This window comes from Schistocerca cancellata, chromosome 3, assembly GCF_023864275.1.
Source record: "Schistocerca cancellata isolate TAMUIC-IGC-003103 chromosome 3, iqSchCanc2.1, whole genome shotgun sequence".
Taxonomy (NCBI): domain Eukaryota; kingdom Metazoa; phylum Arthropoda; class Insecta; order Orthoptera; family Acrididae; genus Schistocerca; species Schistocerca cancellata.
In genome coordinates, this window is record NC_064628.1 from 88,201,103 (window position 1) to 88,222,217 (window position 21,115).

At 43.9% G+C, this 21,115-nt stretch overlaps 1 protein-coding gene across 1 annotated transcript in view; it reads left to right on the forward strand.

Moving 5' to 3' along the window:
- The first annotated feature begins 10,700 nt into the window (after nucleotides 1-10,700).
- Nucleotides 10,701-21,115, forward strand: part of LOC126176134 (facilitated trehalose transporter Tret1-like) — a 65,777-nt gene continuing 55,362 nt past the window's right edge. Inside the window, exon 1 of the mRNA XM_049923272.1 lies at nucleotides 10,701-11,024. Coding sequence (XP_049779229.1) covers nucleotides 10,701-11,024 — 324 coding nt within the window. The remainder of the gene's footprint in view (nucleotides 11,025-21,115) is intronic.

Here is a 21,115-nt window from a genome sequence, read left to right on the forward strand (position 1 = left end):
CCTGTGACCAGGGGTCAGGGGAATGCACCGTGCAGGTCTCTGGACGAATGAACCACGTCTTTTCAGTCGTCTGTAGACTGTGTGTCTGGAGACAACTGTTCCAGTTACTGTGGTAAGGTCCCGAGCAAGGCTACCTGCAGTACTCCGTGGCGTCTGCGGGCACTGATGGTGAGATATCGGTCTTCTTGCGGTGTTGTAAACTGTGGACGACCCGTACTGTAGCGCCTGGACACGTTTCCTGTCTGCTGGAATCGTTGCCATAATTTTGAGGTCACACTTTGTGGCACACGGAGGGCCCGTGCTATGAACTGCTGTGTTTGACCAGCGTCCAGTCACCCTAGTATTCTAACCCTCATAACGTCATCAATATGTGTTATCTGAGCCATTTTCAACACACAGTCACGTCTGAAAACGTCTGCGCACTTACTCGCTGCACCGTACTCTGACATGCACCAACACACCTCCGCGTATGTGGACTGCTGCCAGCGCCACCGAGCGACGACCGCAGGTCAAATGCATTGCACGGTCATACCCTGAGGTGATTTAAACCGCAAACATCCCACCAGAGCGTGTTTTCACCATTTATCAGCAAATATCCTTAATTTATGAGCATGTACATCTGACCACCATAAGGGAGGATCGCCGTATTGCACACCAGACGTGTCGTAGACCCTTCAGACCTCCGTCTGGCACGCGAGAACAAGTAATGGACTCCCTGCAACATTCCCTGTCACCTTGAACCATTAGACGGTGACTAGCAGCAGCCACACCAGGGCATTACAGTCCCATGCGTGGGCTGCCGTTAACACTACAACACAAACGGCTGTGTTTGGAGTGGTGTCGTGATCGTGAAACATAGACTGCTGGTAAAAGGCGTCGCATTGTGTGCAGCAATGAATCGCGGTTCTGCACTACTCTGGATGAGCATCGTCGACGAGCACGGCGGCATCTTGTGGAGTAATCCCAGTCCTCCACGTCATGGTGTGGGGAGTCATCGGGGATGACTTCAGGTCACAGCCACGGTGTAGGGGGTCATAGGTGATGACTTCTGGTCACAGCCATGGTGGGGGGGGGGGGAATCATAGGGGATGAATTCAGGTCACTACTGGTAGTGACTGAGGGAACTCTTATAGTCACTGAAATCCTGCGACCTCAAGCGTTATCATAAGACAGTATCGTGGTGCCATTTAAAACAGGACAATGCTCGTCCATAGATGGAATGTGGCTGGTGATGTTGAGGTACACCTGTGGCCAGTGAGGTCCCGAGCTCTGTCCGCGACAGAAAGTGTGTGAGCCGAGCTCGGACGTCAACGATGTCCAGGATACCAAGGGGCAGTTAATACAGTTGTGAGCCAACTTGCCTCATGAGAGGACATAACGGCTATAAGACACCCTTCCGAGCCGAATCAGCTGATACATCCACGCCCGAGAGGGTGCAGTGTCGTACCGAAAAGTGGCGTCATACTCGCAAGTTCTTTCTAAATTTGATTCTGTGTTGTAATCACTGTAATAGTATCACACATCTTCTCAATCAGCTAAGTTTCGTTTCGTTTTGTTTTCCCATTGTGGATGCTTCACATTTTTGGCAGGCAATGCGATTAAAAAATGAAACAAGCTAAACGATATAGTAATAAACTCGCAAAACAGTATTCACATTTTTGAAAAAAAAAAACAGCATTGCATCGAAGATCAGAGCTTGTCGTATTTGCGAACGTCCCTTCATGTCAGATACAACCACAACCCGTTTTCTGCCTACAGTGATTGTCTATGGATGGCGTTGGGTGAACGATTTTTTTTCACTAAATGCTGCCCATGATCAATAGCTGTTGAAGATTGCCAATGTAGGCAGATAAACGATTGTGATTTATTATGGAATGTATGTCTGAAATAAAGGGAAGTAATTAAAAGCACAGCGCATGAACTAAAGTGTAAGTAATAGTCATAAACATGAATTACAGTATATAAACTGGATGAGTGCAATATTTTTGTTACTTTACAAGGCTGCTGTCAATAAGAAATCATCCTGTTCATGTACACTATGTGATCAAAAGTATCCGGACACATTGCTGAAAACGACTTACAAGATAGTAGCGCCCTCCACCGGTATGCTGGAATTCAGTATGGTTTGGCCCATTCTTAGTCTTGATGGCAGCTTCGACTCTCGTAGACATACGTTCAATCAGGTGCTGGAAAGTTTCTTGGGTAATGGCAGCCGATTCTTCACGGAGTGCTGCACTGAGGAGCGGTATCGATGTCGGTCGGTGAGGCCTGGCACGAAGTCGGCGTTCCAAAACACCCCCAAGCTGTTCTATAGGATTCAGGTCAGGACTCTATGCCGGCCACTCCACTACTGGGATGTTGTTGTCGTGTAGCCACTCCGCCACAGGCGGTGCTCTATGAACAGGTTCTCGATAGTGTTGAAAGATGCAATCGCCATCTCCGAATTGCTCTTTAACAGTGGAAAGCAACAGGGTGCTTAAAACATCAATGTAGGGCTGTGCTGTAATGGTGCCACGCAAAACAACAAGGGGTGCAAGCCAAGCCCCCTCGATGAAACACACGATCACACCATAACACCAGCGCCCCGAATTTTGCTGTTGGCACTACATACACTGGCAGATGACGTTTACCGAGCATTCGCCATACCCACACCCCGCCATCGGATCGCCACATTGTGTACCGTGATTTGTCAATCCACAACGTTTTTCAACTGTTTAATCATCCTGTGTTTACGCTCCTTACACCAAGCGAGGCGTCGTTTGGCATTTACCGGCGTGATGTGTGGCTTATGAGCAGCCGTTTGACCACGAAATCCCAGTTTTCTCACCACCCGCGTAACTGTCATAGCCGGCCGGTGTGGCCGTGCGGTTCTAGGCGCTTCAGTCTGGAACCGCGTGTCCGCTACGGTCACAGGTTCGAATCCTGCCTCGGGCATGGATGTGTGTGATGCCCTTAGGTTAGTTAGGTTTAAGTAGTTCTAAGTTCTAGGGGACTGATGACCACAGATGTTAAGTCCCATAGTGCTCAGAGCCATTTGAACGATTTTTTAACTGTCATGGTACTCGCAGTGGATGCTGATGCAGTTTGGAATTCCTGTGTGGTGGTCTGGATAGATGTCTGCCTATTACACGTTACGACCCTCTTCAACTGTTGGCAGTCTCTGTCAGTCAACAGACGAGGTCGGCCTGTCCGCCTTGGAAATTTGTGGTAAGGTCTTATGGGACCAAACTGCTGAGGTCATCGGTCCCTAAGCCTATACACTACTTAATCTAACTTAAACTAACTTACGCTATGGACAACACACAAACCCATGCCCGAGGGAGGACTCGAACCTCCGAGGGGGGGGGGGGGGGGGGGCAGCCACATCGACCGTAATAAGGCGCCCTAGACCGGGCGGCGGCTACCCCGCGCGGCTGTACGCTTCTGTGCTGCACGTGTCCCCTCACGTTTCCATTTCACTATCACATCACAAACAGTGGACCTAGGGATGTTTAGGAGTGTGGAAATCTCGCGTACAGACGTCTCACACAAGTGACACCCAATCACGTGACCAAGTTCGAATTCCTTGAGTTCCGCGGAGCGCTCCATTCTGCTGTCTCACGATGTCTGGCTGCTGAGGTTGCTCATATGGAGTACCTGGCAGTAGGTGGCAGCATAATGCACCTAATATGAAAAACGTTTGTTTTGGAGGGTGTCCGGATGCTTTTGATCACATAGTGTATCTGACTCGGTGGTTGAGACTCTAGACCGTAGTGGCATTTTCGTCAGCTGCGTGCTCTGCTGATCATAACTGCGGCCTCTCGCTATTATATGTAATGAATCAGTTTTATTATTATTATTATTATGGCAAATTTTCTCACGGCAAAATATGGCTGATCATACACATAAGGTTATTTTTACATCCACGGAGTGATTTATACTTGACCATATCAGTGTCTCTCTCTCCCCCTCTTAAAGGTTTTTTTACTTGTAAGGAGTGACTTAAACTCGACTACGTTCAATGTCTCTCTCTCTCTCTCTCTCTCTCTCTCCCTTTGTTAAACACACACACACACACACGCACAGTAATACTATCATTCAGAAATTTGTGTGCAGTAGAAAACTTTTCAAGCAGATACTACTTCAGTTTGCATTTGAATTTACTTTTAGTAACCATTAAATTATTTACATCACTAGGTACGTGGCCAAAAATTTCTGTGGCTGAACACGTCGCTTCTTTCTGTGCCACACTAAGGCAGATGATGGACAATGTGAATCGTTTCTCGTTCTTGTTTCATATTTATAAATGTCACCGTTTTTCAAACAGTACTGATTGTTAAAATTTCATAAGGGAGTAAATTTACTACAAGATCTACAGTCTACAAGAAGTGCTAGAGTGGAGACAACACATCCTTCTGTGCTACGAACACTTTTTTCCTCAATGAAAATTTATTCCAGAACAAGATAATAATAACTGAAAATACGAAGAATAAATTAGTTTTTCTATATTATTTCCAAAACTTGACATTATGAAACGCTAAAGTAGAGCTAAGACGTTTAAGAAGATCCATAACATGTGGCCTCCATTTCAAATCATTATCAGAATAAACACCTACGAGTTGAGAATATTCTGTTTCATTTACTGATTTGTCCTCAGACAATATTTCTGATGGTGTGTTCAGGCCTTGTGAAATATTGAAATGCAAGTATTGTATTTTATCTAAATTCATTGACAGTCCATTTGCAGAGAACCAGTTATTAATTTTCAGAAAAATATTGTTTACTTTTTGAAGTGTTGTGTAGGCTTGATTTTTATCAAAGAGAACTATTTCTGCTTTTTTGGACGCGCGAGAGCGTGCTGGAAAGTAACGCCTTCGAACACTTTATCTGAAAACTCGTAAAGCTTTTTAAATAAAACAAACGTTATTAACATTCTACACCTTTATTCTTCATGTCTAAATATTTATTTCCCAACATAGTCACCCTGGTGATGAACTCATTTCTCCCGCCGAGAAATCACTTTGTTGATAACATCACTGTTGAAAGATCTGACTTTGTCGACGGAGCCACAGCCTGACCTCTGCTTGCACTGCTTCATCACTATCAAAGTGACATCCTTGAAGAAATTCTTTAAGGTTTGGAAACAGTTGAAAATCGGATTGGGCCAAGTCAGGACTGTATGGAGGATGATCGATGATGACAATGAACCCAAGGCGTCGAACTGGTGAAGATGTAGCAGCGCTCTTCGAATTCGTGCTTTCAGTTTTCGGAGGGTTTTCTCACGCTCCTACACAGCTGCGTTGCACACCGCCATATTATACACTACAATTCGGAGTCCTCTAGCAGCAGAGGGTTGCAACTAGCGACCGCGAAGTGGGAAAGACGACTGAGTTGGTTGGTTGGTTGGTTGGTTTGGGGAAGGAGACCAGACAGCGTGGTCATCGGTTTCATCGGATTAGGGAAGGAAGACGGCCGTGCCCTTTCAGAGGAACCATCCCGGCATTTGCCTGGAGTGATTTAGGGAAATCACGGAAAACCTAAATCAGGATGGCCGGACGCGGGATTGAACCGTCGTCCTCCCGAATGCGAGTCCAGTGTCTAACCACTGCGCCACCTCGCTCGGTCGACTGAGTACTTCAACTGATACCGTGAGCAGGATAAAAAAATCGGAGTCATTACTTTTCAGCACGCCCTCGTATGATGGAAGATCAGTTATATATAGGGTGATTCAGGAGGAATATCACATAATTTGTGAGGTGATTCTATATACGAGGGTGAGTCAAATGAAAATCTTAAATTTGTAATAACAAATCTAAATTTCGCGCCGTTATCCTGTAAGTTGGTAAGCGTGCTACAAACAGCGTGCAGAATGGCCTGTAGGTGGCAGCATAGTGCAGATACACACATACCGTCGTAGTATCAGTAAAAAGTTGGCCGCCCCACTTGCGACTTGCACCAGGGAAGAACAGCGTTCTGTTATTCACTTTTTGCGTAGTGAAGGTGTGAAACCTATTGAAATTCATCGACGAATGAAGGTTCAGTACGGTGATGCATGTTTGTCACAGCAGCAAGTCTACGACTGGAGTAGGAAGTTCGCAAATAGTGTGACTTCAGTGGAAGATGCTCCTCGTCCAGGTCAGGCACAACGAGTTGTGACTCCACAGAACTTTGCAGCAGTTGAAGCCATAGTGAAGTAAAACCGCCGAGTGACACTGAATGACATTGCAGCACGATTACAGATTAGTCATGGGTCAGCACACCACATTGTGCATGATGTGCTCCAGTTTCACAAAGTGTCTGCAAGATGGGTGCCAAGGCAGCTGACTCCTGAAATGAGAAAACAACATTTTGATGCTTGTAAAGAATTTCGTCGGCTCTTTGAACGAGAAGGTGATGGCTTCCTTGCAAGAATCGTTACTGGGGACGAAACCTGGGTTCACTTCCACGAACCGCAAACGAAGAGAGAGAGCAAGGAATGGTGCCATTCCTCATCACCTAAACCAAAGAAGTTTCGAAAGAACCATCAGCAGGGAAGGTTATGCTGACTCTCTTTTGGGACAAAAAAGGCGTAATTTTGAGCATTACATGCCTAGAGGGACCACTGTCACCAGTGCATCATACACAGATCTCCTAAAAAATCATATGCGGCCTGCAATCGAATCAAAGGGACGTGGATTGCTGACAATAGGTGTCCTTTTGCAACATGACAATGCAAGGCCCCACACTGCCTGGACAACAGTTGCAACAATCACAGACCTTCATTTTGAGTGTCTTCCTCATCCACCATACTCACCAGACCTTGTCCCAAGTGATTTCCATATATTTGGACCACTCAAAGACGCAATGGGAGGAAAGAAGTTCCGTTCTGCTGAAGAGGTACGCCACGCGGTGCATGAGTGGTTGCGCGGACTACCAAAAGAATTTTTTTCTAATCGAATTTATGCACTTTGTAAGCGCTGAAGGACTTGCATTGAGCATGGGGGAGATGATGTTGAAAAGTGATACAGCTTTGTACCACTACTGCATAATAAATAATATTTAAAAAAATATTTAAGGTTTTCATTTGACTCACCCTCTTATGACAATAAACCATAAACGTTCTGTGAACATGTGTCCGATTTTCGATTATTATGGGACTGGAGCGAGTTGAAGATTACTCATGTACATTAATGGACATGAAGACAAGTGTGAACAGTAATTGCCAAAATGCTGTGTAGGGGCTGTGGTGGACAGAATAATGGTGGGATATTACTCATCCATCCTGCAAGAGGTGTGGCGGTTCTCCAACACATGATAGCACTGTGACGTCACACTGAGGCATCGGTTGCAAGTGTACCCAGTGTGCAATCGTGTGTTGGATCAGTGAGCAGTTGTGAGGCCATGTGCGTCTCATGCTTGAGTGTTGTTTAATTTAACAAGTCCATTGTGACTGTGAATACCAACATGCAGAATATGCAGACATGTTTTTGTATGGGTACTGTAATGACACTGGCCATGTGGTTGTGACAGAATACCAGAGACGTTTCCCTGATCGACAAACCCCCTGTGCTGGGACATATCCCAGGGTTTTTCAAACATTACATGGATCTGGAACCTTATCCAGTGTACAAATAACAACAAAACGTGCTCCCAGCTGAGGAAAGTGAAGCCATTATTGCAATGGTACAATGGAGTCCTACCACCACTACACGGCGCTTAGCCATCATCTCGATATTCCACAAACGCGTGTGTGGTGTACATTAAATTCCAAGGGCTTGTATCTATTCCATGTGCAGCCCGTGCAACATCTACATCCAGGTGACTCAGTAAGCAGACGACAATTTGGTGAATGGTTGGCTGTGCATAGAGACGTCGTGCAGTACACTTTATATACAGATGAGGTTACATTTAAATGAACGCGCTCAATTCTCATACATGGTCGATGGAGCACCCACATGAAACTAGGGAAACAAGATCACAAGTTAGATTCTCAGTGAACGTCTAGTGTGCTATGAGTGCTATGAATGATGACCTACTGATAGGGCCCTTGTTCTTGCCAAACCGCATGACAGCCACAGCATAGTCACATTTCCTGATAGAAGAGCTACCTGCTGACATGATGTTAGAACAATGATGACAAATCCACCTGAAACATGATGGATCATCGATTCACTGTACCAGACAAGCATCCCAGTGTCTGAATAACACACACCCTCAATGATGGATTGGCCATGATGGACTCATTAGTTGGGCTGCCACCTCACCCTACCCAACCCCATAAAACTCCCGTTTATGGGGCAGGGGCATGTGTACACTATGAAGGTGGACACACATAAAGAGTTTGTCGCTCGCATCACCGACGCTGTTGGCAGCATTAAAACCCACAGAAATGACGTTTGATGTGCAACACATCACACGCTGCAACATGTTGACAAATGCATTCAGGTGGATGGCCGCCTTATTGAACACCTCTTGCAGGATGGCTCTGTCATCTATCCCACCATTATTCTGTCCACCAGAGCACTTACACAGCATTTCAGTAAGTAATATTCACACTACATCTACATCTACATTTATACTCCACAAGCCACCCAACGGTGTGTGTCGGAGGGCACTTTGCGTGCCACTGTCATTACCTCCCTTTCCTGTTCGAGTCGCGTATGGTTCGCGGGAAGAACGACTGTCAGAAAGCCTCTGTGCGCACTCGAATCTCTCTAATTTTACATTCGTGATCTCCTCGGGAGGTATTAGTAGGGGGAAACAATATATTCGATACCTCATCCATAAACGCACCCTCTCGAAACCTAGACAGCAAGCTACACCGCGATGCAGAGCGCCTCTCTTGCAGAGTCTGCCACTTGAGTTTGCTAAACATCTCCGTAACGCTATCACGCTTAGCAAATAACCCTGTGAGGAAACGCGCCGCTCTTCTTTGGATCTTCTCTACCCCTCTGTCAACCCAACCCGGTAAGGATCCTACACTGATGAGCAATACTCAAGTATAAGTCAAACGAGTGTTTTGTAAGCCACTTCCTTTGTTGATGGACTAAATTTCCAAAGGACTCTCCCACTGAATCTCAACCTGGCACCCGCCTTAGCAACAATTGATTTTATATGATCATTCCATTCCAAATCGTTCCGTACGCATACTTCCAGATATTTTACAGAAGTAACTGCTACCAGTGTTTGTTCCGCTATCATATAATCATACAATAAAGGATCCTTCTTTCCATATATTCGCAATACATTACATTTGTCTATGTTAAGGGTCAGTTGCCACTCCCTGCACCAAGTGCCTATCCGCTGCAGGTCTTCCTGCATTTCGCTGCAATTTTGTAATGCTGCAACTTCTCTGTATACTACAGCATCATCCGCGAAAAGCCGCATGGAACTTCCGACACTATCTACTAGGTCATTTGTATATATTGTCATCACATTCATTCATGGATGTCTGTGGTCTTTAACCTGCTCCGGTTCCATAATGATCGAAAATCGGACACATCTTCATGGGACTTTTTCGGTTTATTTTCATCTGTAGAATCACCTCACAAGTTATGTGACATTCGTCCTAAATCACCCAGTATAAAAAGAACAACAAGGTGTGGTACATCTTTAGTGATGATTTCTCATTTAGTAAAGGCTGTCTGCTTGTCCCCCATGCTAATTCTCTTTTGCAATACTCTGCATGTGGTCACGAGTTGCAGCTTTTGATAAACGTGGGTGTGGATCGACCACCTCTGCGAGGAGCCTGAAGGCAGATAAAGCTTTCATCTCAGCAAGCGCCGGCCGTGGTGGCCGAGCGTTCTAGGCGCTACAGTCTGGAACCGCGCGACTGCAACTGTCGCAGGTTCGAATCCTGCCTCGGGCATGGATGTGTGTGATGTCCTTAGGTTAGTTAGGTTTAAGTAGTTCTAAGTTATAGGGGACTGATGACCTCAGATGTTAAGTCCTATAGTGCTCAGAGCCATTTGAACCATTGTTAGCCATGATGGACTCATTAGATGGACTGCCAGATCACCCTACCTAACACCATTAAACTCCCGTTTATGGGGCAGATGAAAGGGAGATGTGTACACTATGAAAGTGGGCACTCATAAAGAGCGTGTCGCTCCCATCACCGACGCTGTTGCCCGCATTAAAGCCCACCAAAATGATGTTTCGTGTGCTACACAAGACACGCTGAAACGTGTTCACAGGTGCATTGACATGGATGGCCGTCTTATTGAACACCTCTTGCAAGATGTATCTGTCATCTGTCCCACCGTTATTCTCTCCACAACAGCACTTACACATCATTTCAATAAGTAATATTCACACTTGTCATCACATTCATTCATGGATATCTGTGGTCTGCTCCGGCTCCATAATGATCGAAAATCGGACGCATCTTCATGGGACTTGTTCGGTTTATTTTCATCTGTAGAATCATCTCACGAGTTATGTGACATTCCTCCTGAACCACCCAGTATAAAAAGAACAACAGGATGTGGTACATCTTTAGTGATGATTCCTCATTTAATATAGGCTGTTTGGTTGTGCCCCCACGCTAATTTTCTTCATGCAACACTCTGCATGTGGTCACGAGTTGCAACTTTTCATAAACGTGGGTGTGGATCGACTAACTCTGCGAGGACCCTCAGTGCGGATAAAGCTTTCATCTCATCAACCTTCTTGCTTTTTTTGTGCTATCTGCTTCTAAAAGCTGCCCTCACCTGCGGTTCTCATTGGCAGGAGACCTGGCGATGACGACGGCGGGCATAGTGCTGACGTGGACGTCTCCGGCGCTGCCGAAGCTGCCGCAGCTGACGGCCTCGGAGGCGGCGTGGGTGGGCTCCCTGGCGTCGCTGGGCGCCGCCGTGGGGCCCTGGCTGGGCGGCTGGCTCTCCGACCGCGTGGGCCGGCGCAACACGGTGCTGCTGGCCGAGCTGCCCATCGCAGCCAGCTGGCTGGCTCTCCTCTTCTGCGAGTTCCAGCCCACGTGGCTCTGCGTCGTGCGCTTCGTGTCCGGCCTCGGCGTCGGACTCATCTTCGCCGCCATGCCGGCGTACGCTGCTGAAGTCTCACAGGTCATTTTAAAACCCCATCAGTTTCAAAAGTAAGGGCTTAAAATACTGACCCAAATTATTTACAGGTAGAAGCCTGTAACACGCCCGGGAGTACAAATGGGGGTGGAGGTACCTTTAAACTGACTTCCTCACTGTACACCTCTTCTACTCGCCGTGCGTACCCATCCTGGTTTAGCGCAACAGCTGATATCCTGTCTTCACAGTGTTTCACTTCCTCATCCAGTTGTTCCAAATGCTCATCGTAAACCTCAACCTTTTTAGTAAGTTCTCCCTTCACTTCTTTGACTTCCGATTCTACCTTTTCAAAACGTTTAGTATTATCTGCAACGTTCTCCTCAAACCGAACAGTAAGCTCATCTATTCTTTGATGACTTGACTCAACCAGCTTCCTCAGAGCCTCATTAGTCTCGTCGATGTTTTTACTGAGTAGTTCGTTCATCTGCTCCACCATTGCCTAATATCCTCCTTCTGACGCATAATATCTTCCCTTAATTGTTTGTTATCTTGCTCTACTTGTTTATTATTTTGCTCGAAAGTTTGCTTAATATCCTCCTTCTGCCGCTTAATGTCTTCCTCTATTTGTTTGTTACTATTCAATAATGTTTTGAGCATGTCAACGATAGACAGGTCAGGCCTAAGTATACAATCATCTCGTTTGAGCGTCTCCATGATTGGTGACGACACTGCATTAGGACTTCCCATCTCTGTTAATAAACTACTGTCACCTATACCGGAATCCTTCGACATTTCCCCACTACTTGCTTCTGTTTCTGTCTCCACCTGATTACTTTCACCTAAAGAGACTGCTCTCACATCCCTGTCTACTGCAGTTGCACCAAGAACATTACTTGCCATATTGAACCACTGTAAAGTCACCCAAGCAAAAAATAAACAAATCACAGTAACACTCGTAGCATAGAATGGTTGGCAATATCCACAACCAAACTACAACGCCGTACACATTCAACGCTGTAATTCGTGCTCAGGAGCGCACATAACATACAAGATCAAGTAAAAGAAAAGAAGAAAGAAAAGCAAATATAAGCTATGTATAGTTCTGCAATTGTATTAACTGTTGTTAAAAATTTAGATTACTATTTAAGCAGGGGCCGACAGTGCCACTAGCGTCGTCTTCCGTAATGGCTGCCAAATAACTGTTCCCTTTCGCACATAGGTGCCGCTAGCGTCGTCAAAGCGCACCAAAGTGGAGTATGTTTACTCTTTGCACTGTCACTGATCGGACGAGGACATACACTGTGTCACAAGTTCTTTGACGTACACAGCCCACAGCTAGCGTGACGTCACTCAACAATCCAAATTAACTGTTATAGAGAAACAGTTCACACTCCAAATTAATTATACGGCACTTCTTATCCGAAAATTGTAAGTCCTGAATACACGTCGCCTTGTAATACGGCCGGGAGTACGAACGGGTCGGGTCCTTTTAAACTGTTTGTTGTTTCGGACTGTTGCTTTTCTTGACCGTGAGCCCTGTCCACACCACGTACTTGGTAATCCCGCGGCGGTCGTTCTGTTCTGCTCCACACTGCTGCTGGCTGTTGGCTTTCCTGAAAATTATTTATCGAAATATGCAAGCGAATAAGGGGAACCACTCGACGTTAAAACACAACACTGTTCGACGTCTGGTATGAACAAGTATATTCTGAGACGATAAAGGAAAATCGCAGGTTGCACTGTTTACATTCTAAATTGTAGATGTTTATCCCAATAAACAATCTTGATGATTAACAGTCCAAAATATCGTTCGGACGAGCGTACGCGTAACCGACACGACGAGGGTGATTGTTGATGATGCGGCAGCCGATTGATCGCACGAAAGTTCTTAAGCTCGTCACGCCTACACAAATGTTTGGTACCAGTCCTCCTTGACACTAGTAATGTTATTTTCACACTGTTCGTAAAGTTAGTTTTTCAGTTCTCAGTTCTCACTCGTACGAGCGCGGCGCGGCTGATTGTTGATAATGTGGAAACGCGATGACTGAACGCATGTTCTCACGCTTGGTACAAATCACTGGCACTTGACTGCACTCTTTTATCGTAACTAATTTCTACGGAATCACATCAGTTCATTCTGGGAGACCGAACACGGCGCGGATGATCGATGCTGTTCGAGACGCAACGAGAGGATACATAAATATGTTATAGACGGCACTGCTCATTTTTTCATTACTTCTTGACACACTTTCCTCTGAATCACTTCCATATTTCATCACTTTACTGTAACAGCACTTGCAGTAACACCTCAACTTGAATACTAAAAAAGCCTCTCACATGCAGAGCTACACACACAAAACATAACAGTACCGTGTCCCGCGCTCGACTCACTACAGACGCGGTTGCCCGCAAAGATACTCCACAATAGAGATGGGCAAACTGAAACACGTAACTGTTTCGAAACAAATGAAACAGTACAATGTAATGTTTCGATACGCTGTTTCGAAACAGTGAAACAGTTTGTATTTTGTAATCTAATAAACCTACACATTTTATCATCTTGAATGTCTACTGTATAAGTATGTCCATATAAACACAAATGAGGTGCGAGAGCGCTAATCATATCGCAGAAAGTATGAAACTATCACTTAGGCGTCTTGGCAGTTTCGTATTTCCTGCAGCAAATGCGCTGCTTTCGTGTCGTGTGACTTTCATACTTTTCAATTGGCTGAGGACAGCCATAGCTGAAGACAGAAGAGCCACCACAAACGGAACTGGAGATGGGAGCAAACTGCAGAAACAACGGATATGCTACTGGGATTCCCACATTCCGTTAGTATGGGTAATATATCCATCCTGCTAATTTCCATGCACACAGAGGGAATCATTGTGAATAATAGGCACAGTAACTATAGACTCACAAATAACGCCAAATAATTCGAATAAATAACAAAATATAACAGAAAAAATTTTTGTCTTGCAAGGTGTTTCGAACCGTTACTATAAATTCACCATCCTTCCCAGCCCTTCCCGTACACCATTACACTATCAGTGATACGTCAGATTGCTTGCAATTATACCTAGATTAAATTTATGTATATGTCTAATAACTGTCACTCTACGCCTTTTTTTTATTCAAAATGTTGTGGGCTTACTTGCGTTTCTTAATATGATTACTGTCCATGAACAGAGAAGCGTATGTTATAAAAAAAGTGTAATTTAACTGAATGATTTTCACATATTTATTATTCTGAATGTGAATAATATGCGTTGTTTTATTGTTTGGTTAGTGTTTATAAAGCGGATGTTACGCCATTGCGGAATAGGACAGTCCGCCAGAAACGAAGCTTTATTTTCGGATATCTTAAGCTTCATGCTATTGATTGTCAAAAAGATTTCGAGGCTCTTGAAAGTGTTTCATGAAGTGGTATGTTGTGTTTCAGTACCTGTGCCGAGCACGAATCTCGTCCGACACAGAGCGGAATGAAACATCACTGTTTCGATACAGTTAGTCTGTTCTCAGCACAGGTGGACTGAAACAGCCTTATTTCGAAACAACGATACAGTTTCTGTGTCTGGCTCGAGATCGAATCTGGTCCGGTTATCCGAGACAGGGGCGGAATGAAACAGCACTGTTTCGAAACAGTGAACCACAGCCGTTCCGAAACACTGAAACAGTTCCACGTATCGATACACTGTATCGAAACATAGAAACAGTGGCCAAGTCTACTCCATAACTAAACAAGCGTTATGACAATACGCTTACAAGCCATTCTCGGGGAAGATCAGTTTGTGTTCCAGAGAAATATAACAGGTAAGGTGTATCTTAGAAGGTACACTACCTTCCATAAGTTTCGACAATGGAAACGAAATAATTCTAAAACTGCTTTTTATTGTTGACGAAATGTTTATTAAGCTCAAGCAATATATAGAAAAATACAAACAAATACCGTCCAAAAAGGTCCTGACGGCCCAGTGGTACCAAGTGGTCGCTGTGTCATCCTTAGCCCTTACGCATCACTGGATGAGGATACAGAGAGCCATGTGGTCAGCACATTGCTCTCCCAGCAGTTGTCAGTTTTCGTGACCAGTGTCATTGCTTCTTTATCAGTCAAGTAGCTCCTAAATTGGCCTCGCAAGGGCTGAGTGCAAACCCGGACGGTGACCCATCCAAGTGTTAACCGAGCCCGACAGCGCTTCGGTGATCTGACGGGAACCAGTGTCACCGCCGCGGCGAGGCGTTGACTACACAGATGAATGAAACTATTACACTTTCTAGTTCTCGAAACAGCCACCTGAACAGCAAAATGAATTTGTTAGAAAGTATTTACTGAAGGCATTTTTCTGGATTAAAGCTTTATGTTGTTGTTGTTGTTGTTGTGGTCTTCACTCCTGAGACTGGTTTGATGCAGCTCTCCATGCTACTCTATCTTGTGCAAGCTACTTCATGTTCCAGTACCTACTGCAGCCTACATCCTTCTGAATCTCCTTAGTGTATTCATCTCTTGGTCTCCCTCCACGATTTTTACCCTCCACGCTGCCCTCCAGTACTAAATTGGTGATTCCTTGATGCCTCATAACATGTCCTACCAACCGATCCCTTCTTCTAGTCAAGTTGTCCCACAAACTCCTCTTCTCCCCAATTCTACTCAACACCTCCTCATTAGTTACGTGATCTACCCATCTAATCTTCAGCATTCTTCTGTAGCACAACATTTCAAAGGCTTCTATTCTCTTCTTGTCTAAACTATTTATCGTCCATGTTTCACTTCCATACATGGCTACACTCCACACAAATACTTTCAGAAACGACTTCCTGACGCTTAGCCGGCCGCGGTGGCCGTGCGGTTCTAGGCGCTTCGGTCCGGAACCCCACAACGGCTACGATCGCAGGTTCGAATCCTGCCTCGGGCATGGATGTGTGTGATTCCTTAGGTTAGTTAGGTTTAAGTAGTTCTAAGTTATAGGGGACTGATGACCTCAGATGTTATGTCCCATAGTGCTCAGAGCCATTTTGAACCTGACACTTAAATCAATACTCGATGTTAACAAATTTCTCTTCTTCAGAAACGCTTTCCTTGCCATTGCCAGTCTACATTTTATATCCTCTCTACTTCGACCATCATCAGTTATTTTGCTCCCCAAATAGCAAAACTCCTTTATTACTTTAAGTGTCTCATTTCCTAATCTATTCCCTCAGCATCACCCGACTTAATTCGACTACATTCCATTATCCTCGTTTTGCTTTTGTTGATGTTCATCTTATATCCTCCTTTCAAGACGCTATCCTTTCCGTTCAACTGCTCTTCCAAGTACTTTGCTGTCTCTTGCAGTATTACAATGTCATCGGGGAACCTCAAAGTTTTTATTTCTTCTCCATGGATTTTAATACCTACTCCGAATTTTTCTTTTGTTTCCTTTACTGCTTGTTAAATATACAGATTGAATAACATCGGGGAGAGGCTACAACCCTGTCTTACTCCCTTCCCAACAACTGCTTCCCTTTCATGTCCCTCGACTCTTATAACTGCCATCTGGTTTCAGTACAAATTGTAAATAGCCTTTCGCTCCCCGTATTTTACCCCTGCCACCTTCAGAATCTGAAAGAGAGTATTCCAGTCAACATTGTCAAAAGCTTTCTCTAAGTCTACAAATGCTAGAAACGTAGTTTTGCCTTTCCTTAATCTTTCTTCTAAGATAAGTCGTAAGGTCAGTACTGCCTCACGTGTTCCAACATTTCTACGGAATCCAAACTGATCATCCACGAGGTCGGATTCTACGAGTTTTTCCATTCGTCTGTAAAGATTTCGCGTTAGTATTTTGCAGCTGTGACTTATTAAACTGATAGTTCGGTAATTTTCACATCTGTCGACACCTGCTTTCTTTGGGATTGGAATTATTATATTCTTCTTGAGATCTGAGGGAATGTCGCCTGGCTCATACATCTTGCTCACCAGATGGAAGAGTTTAGTCAGGAATGGACCTCTCCCAAGGCCGTCAGTAGTTCTAATGGAATGTTGTCTGTTCCCGGGGCCTTGTTTCGACTTAGGTCTTTCAGTGCTCTGTCAAACTCTTCACGCAGTATCATATCTCCCATTTGATCTTCATCTACATACTCTTCCATTTCCATAATATTGTCCTCAAGTACATCGCCCTTGTATAGACCCTCTATATACTCCTTCCACCTTTCTGCTTTCCCCTCTTTGCTTAGAACTGCGTTTCCATCTGAGCTCTTGATATTCATGTAAGTGGTTCTCTTTTCTCCAAAGGTCTCTTTAATTTTCCTGTAGGCAGTATCTATCTTACCCCTAGTGAGATAAGCCTCTACATCCTTACATTTGTCCTCTAGCCATCCCTGCTTAGCCATTTTGCACTTCCTGTCGATCACATTTTTGAGACGTTTGTATTCCTTTTTGCCTGCTTCATTTGCTGCATTTTTCTATTTTCTCCTTTCATCACTTAAATTCAGTAAGCCTTCTGTTACCCAAGGATTTCTACTAGCCCTCGTCTTTTTAGCTACTTGATCCTCTGCTGCCTTCACTATTTCATCCCTCAAAGCTACCCATTCTTCTTCTACTGTATTTCTTTCCCCCATTCCTGTCAATTGTTCCCTTACGCTCTCCCTGAAACTCTGTACAATCTCTGGTTTAGTGAGTTTATCCAGGTCCCATCTCCTTAAATTCCCACCTTTTTGCAGTTTCTTCAGTTTTAATCTACAGCTCATAACCAATAGATTGTGGTCAGAGTCCACATCTGCCCCTGGAAATATCTTACAATTTAGAACCTGGTTCCTAAATCTCTGTCTTACCATTATATAATCTGTCGGAAACCTTCTAGTATCTTCAGGGTTCTTTCATGTATACAACCTTCTCTCATGCATCTTAAACCAACTGTTAGCTATGATTAAGTTATGCTCTGTTCAAAAATCAACCAGGTGGCTTCCTCTTTCATTTCTTAGCCCTAATCCATTTTCACCTTCTAGCGTTAAAAGGTTTTTTTTTTTTTTTTTTTTTGCTTTTCACATTTAACCAAATATAACATTGATGATGATAATTTATGGCAATGTTTGCCGACAAGATAAAGAATGCAACCTTTAACACTAGATTGCGTACTCACGGCAGTTCTCCTTGGCCGTTTTTTGGTACGACTTGGAAAGAGAGAAAAATTAATGAATGATCGCCGATGCGTCGGTTCTCGATTGTGTTCAGGAGACGTACAGATTGATGGCGCGAAAATAGTTTCTCAGATGACCTCTTAACCCGGATTGCTTTCACGCAATCAGACTCTTCAATGAAATTACCTAAGGGGCCTATTTGAATAATAAAAAAATTGGAAATAAATGCAAATCAGTGTAATTTTGTAAAAAAGTTGTCAGATCGGAAATTGAACACATTAATGGTCTCCCAAATACCGTCGAGACACCGCGATAAAGAGCGAGCCTGTAACAAAGTTCATTTAAACATAAGCATTATTTGTGGTTAATTTAAATAAAAGAATAAGCATAGATTTTCTGTACAGTGAAGCATCAATATATTCTCAAAGAACAAAGGCGTTAAACTATAAACATTAACAAATTTACAATGAATACAAAACTTACATTTTTATGTTTTTCTCATACATGGAGCAGTCCAACAATCGCTGCTTTTGTATGTGTGATATTTTTTAAAAATTAAATGTCCTGGCGTGCGCGTAAGTATTTTTTATCGTCCCAAGGTTTACAAAAGCGTTTTTCTTTTCTTGGTGACAACGTGGTTTTTCACACTAAATGAAATATAACTTGTAGCGGTGCTACACAACACGTCTTAACAAGTCGGCGACCAAACATCAAGGGTAATGAAGTACATGTTAACATATCGGAGACCAGAAGTACAACTAACTATAAAGACTCTAGAATTTTCCTAACAAATGATAAATTGTTCTTTCTTCTGTTTCGCAGCTTCTTGCTATCAAGCGCTGCGGCAATGATTTTAAATATCTGCGCCCAGCGAGTCATAGTGTTTAAAAGTACCTTTTAAACGCTGGCCGCGCGTCTTGGTATAGGCGCACGTTATAAACAGATTTCGTTTCTTTACTCTCGCGTTGTCATGCTTAGTACCATTACAAACTACAGCTCGATGACTGTCCTTTTCTCATATGCAAAATGTCTGAAATCCAATAATATCACAACCTACACGTTTCCTTCTCTTCCTTTTCCTACTGTTGAATTCCAGTCACCCATGACTATTAAATTTTCTTCTCCCTTCACTACCTGAATAATTTCTTTTATCTCATCTTACATTTCATCAATTTCTTCATCATCTGCAGAGCTAGTTGGCATATAAACTTGTACTACTGTAGTAGGCGTGGGCTTCGTGTCTATCTTGGCCACAATAATGCGTTCACTATGCTGTTTGTAGTAGCTTACCCGCACTCCTACTTTTTATTCATTATTAAACCTACTCCTGCATTACCCCTATTTGATTTTGTATTTATAACCCTGTATTCACCTGACCAAAAGTCTTGTTCCTCCTGCCACCGACCTTCACTAATTACCACTATATCTAACTTTACCTATCCATTTCCCTTTTTAAATTTTCTAACCTACCTGCCCGATTAAGGGATCTGACATTCCACACTCCAATCCGTAGAACGCCAGTTTTCTTTCTCCTGATAACGACGTCTTCTTGGGTGGTCCCCGCCCGGAGATCCGAATGGGGGACTATTTTACCTCCGGAATATTTTACCCAAGACGATGCCATCATCATTTAATCATACAGTAAAGCTGCATGCCCTCGGGAAAAATTATGGTTGTAGTTTCTCCTTGCTTTCAGCCGTTCACAGTACCACAAGAGCAAGGCCGTTTTGGTTAGCGTTACAAGGCCAGATCAGTCAATCATCCAGACTGTTGCCCTGCAACTACTGAAAAGGCTGCTGCCCCTCTTGAGGAGCTACACGTTTGTCTGGCCTCTCGACAGATACCCCTCCGTTGTGGTTGCACCTACGGTACGGCTATATGTATCATTGAGGCACGCAAGCCTCCCCACCAACGGCAAGGTCCATGCATGGTTCATAGCTTTATACTGAACTGAAATGTGGATGGTAAACAGTTCAGTCAATAAAGAGTAGAATCTTTTGAAATGTGTTGCTGCAGAAGAATGATGAAGAATAGATGGGTAGATTGCGTAACTAGTGATCAAATACTAAATCGGACTGGAGAGGGAAGATATTTGCGGCACAAATAGACTTCAAGTAGGGCTCAGTTGATAGAACACATCCTGAAGCATTGAGGAACAGTCAGTTTAGTATTGGCTGAAAATGCAGAGGTAAAAAACGCAGAGAAAAACTAATGAAAAAATACAGTTAGCTGGTTTAAATGGCTTTAGGCTGCACTAGTTATTCGGAGATGAAGACGTTTGCACAGGATAGGTTAGCACGCACAGCTGCAGCAAACCAGTTTTCGGACTGATGACTATAACAACAACATGGTCTGCTACGCCAAAGTCACCTAATTTGTGCGAACATTCAAATTCGGGGTTTCCGCATATTATTGCCATGTTCAGATGTGATATTAATCCACAAATCATGACCAAACTGTTTGTGGATTAATTATCACATCTGAAGCTGTCAATAATATGCTGAAACTGGTAATATGGATGTTTGTACTAATTAGGTGATCTTAACATAATAAATTATTATATGAACCCTGAAAGGTGAGTTCTATCTCATTTGGATGGAGTCGAGTGAGGTACAACATTTCGCGTCGACCATGAACTGTAGAAGTCCTATATATGCACCCAAACATGTTCCAGTAACCTGCGCTGGTCGATCCACTGCTCATCCACATCTATATCTACATCCATACTCCGCAAATCACTTCGAAGTGCATGGTAGAAGATATTTCCCAATGTAACAATCGTTAGCTGTTCTTCCCATTCTAGTTACGTGTTGAGCACAGAAGAATGTTAGTTTAAACGCCTCTGGGCTCGCTATAATTAATCTCGTACTCACGATCCCTATAGGAGTGATACATAGGCGGTTGGTATATTTATAGATTCGTCAGGTAAAGTTGATTCTTGAAACTTTGTAATTAGGCTTCCACGGCGTCGTTTGCACGGATCTTGAAACGGTTGCCAACTCAGTTCTTTCACCATCTCCGT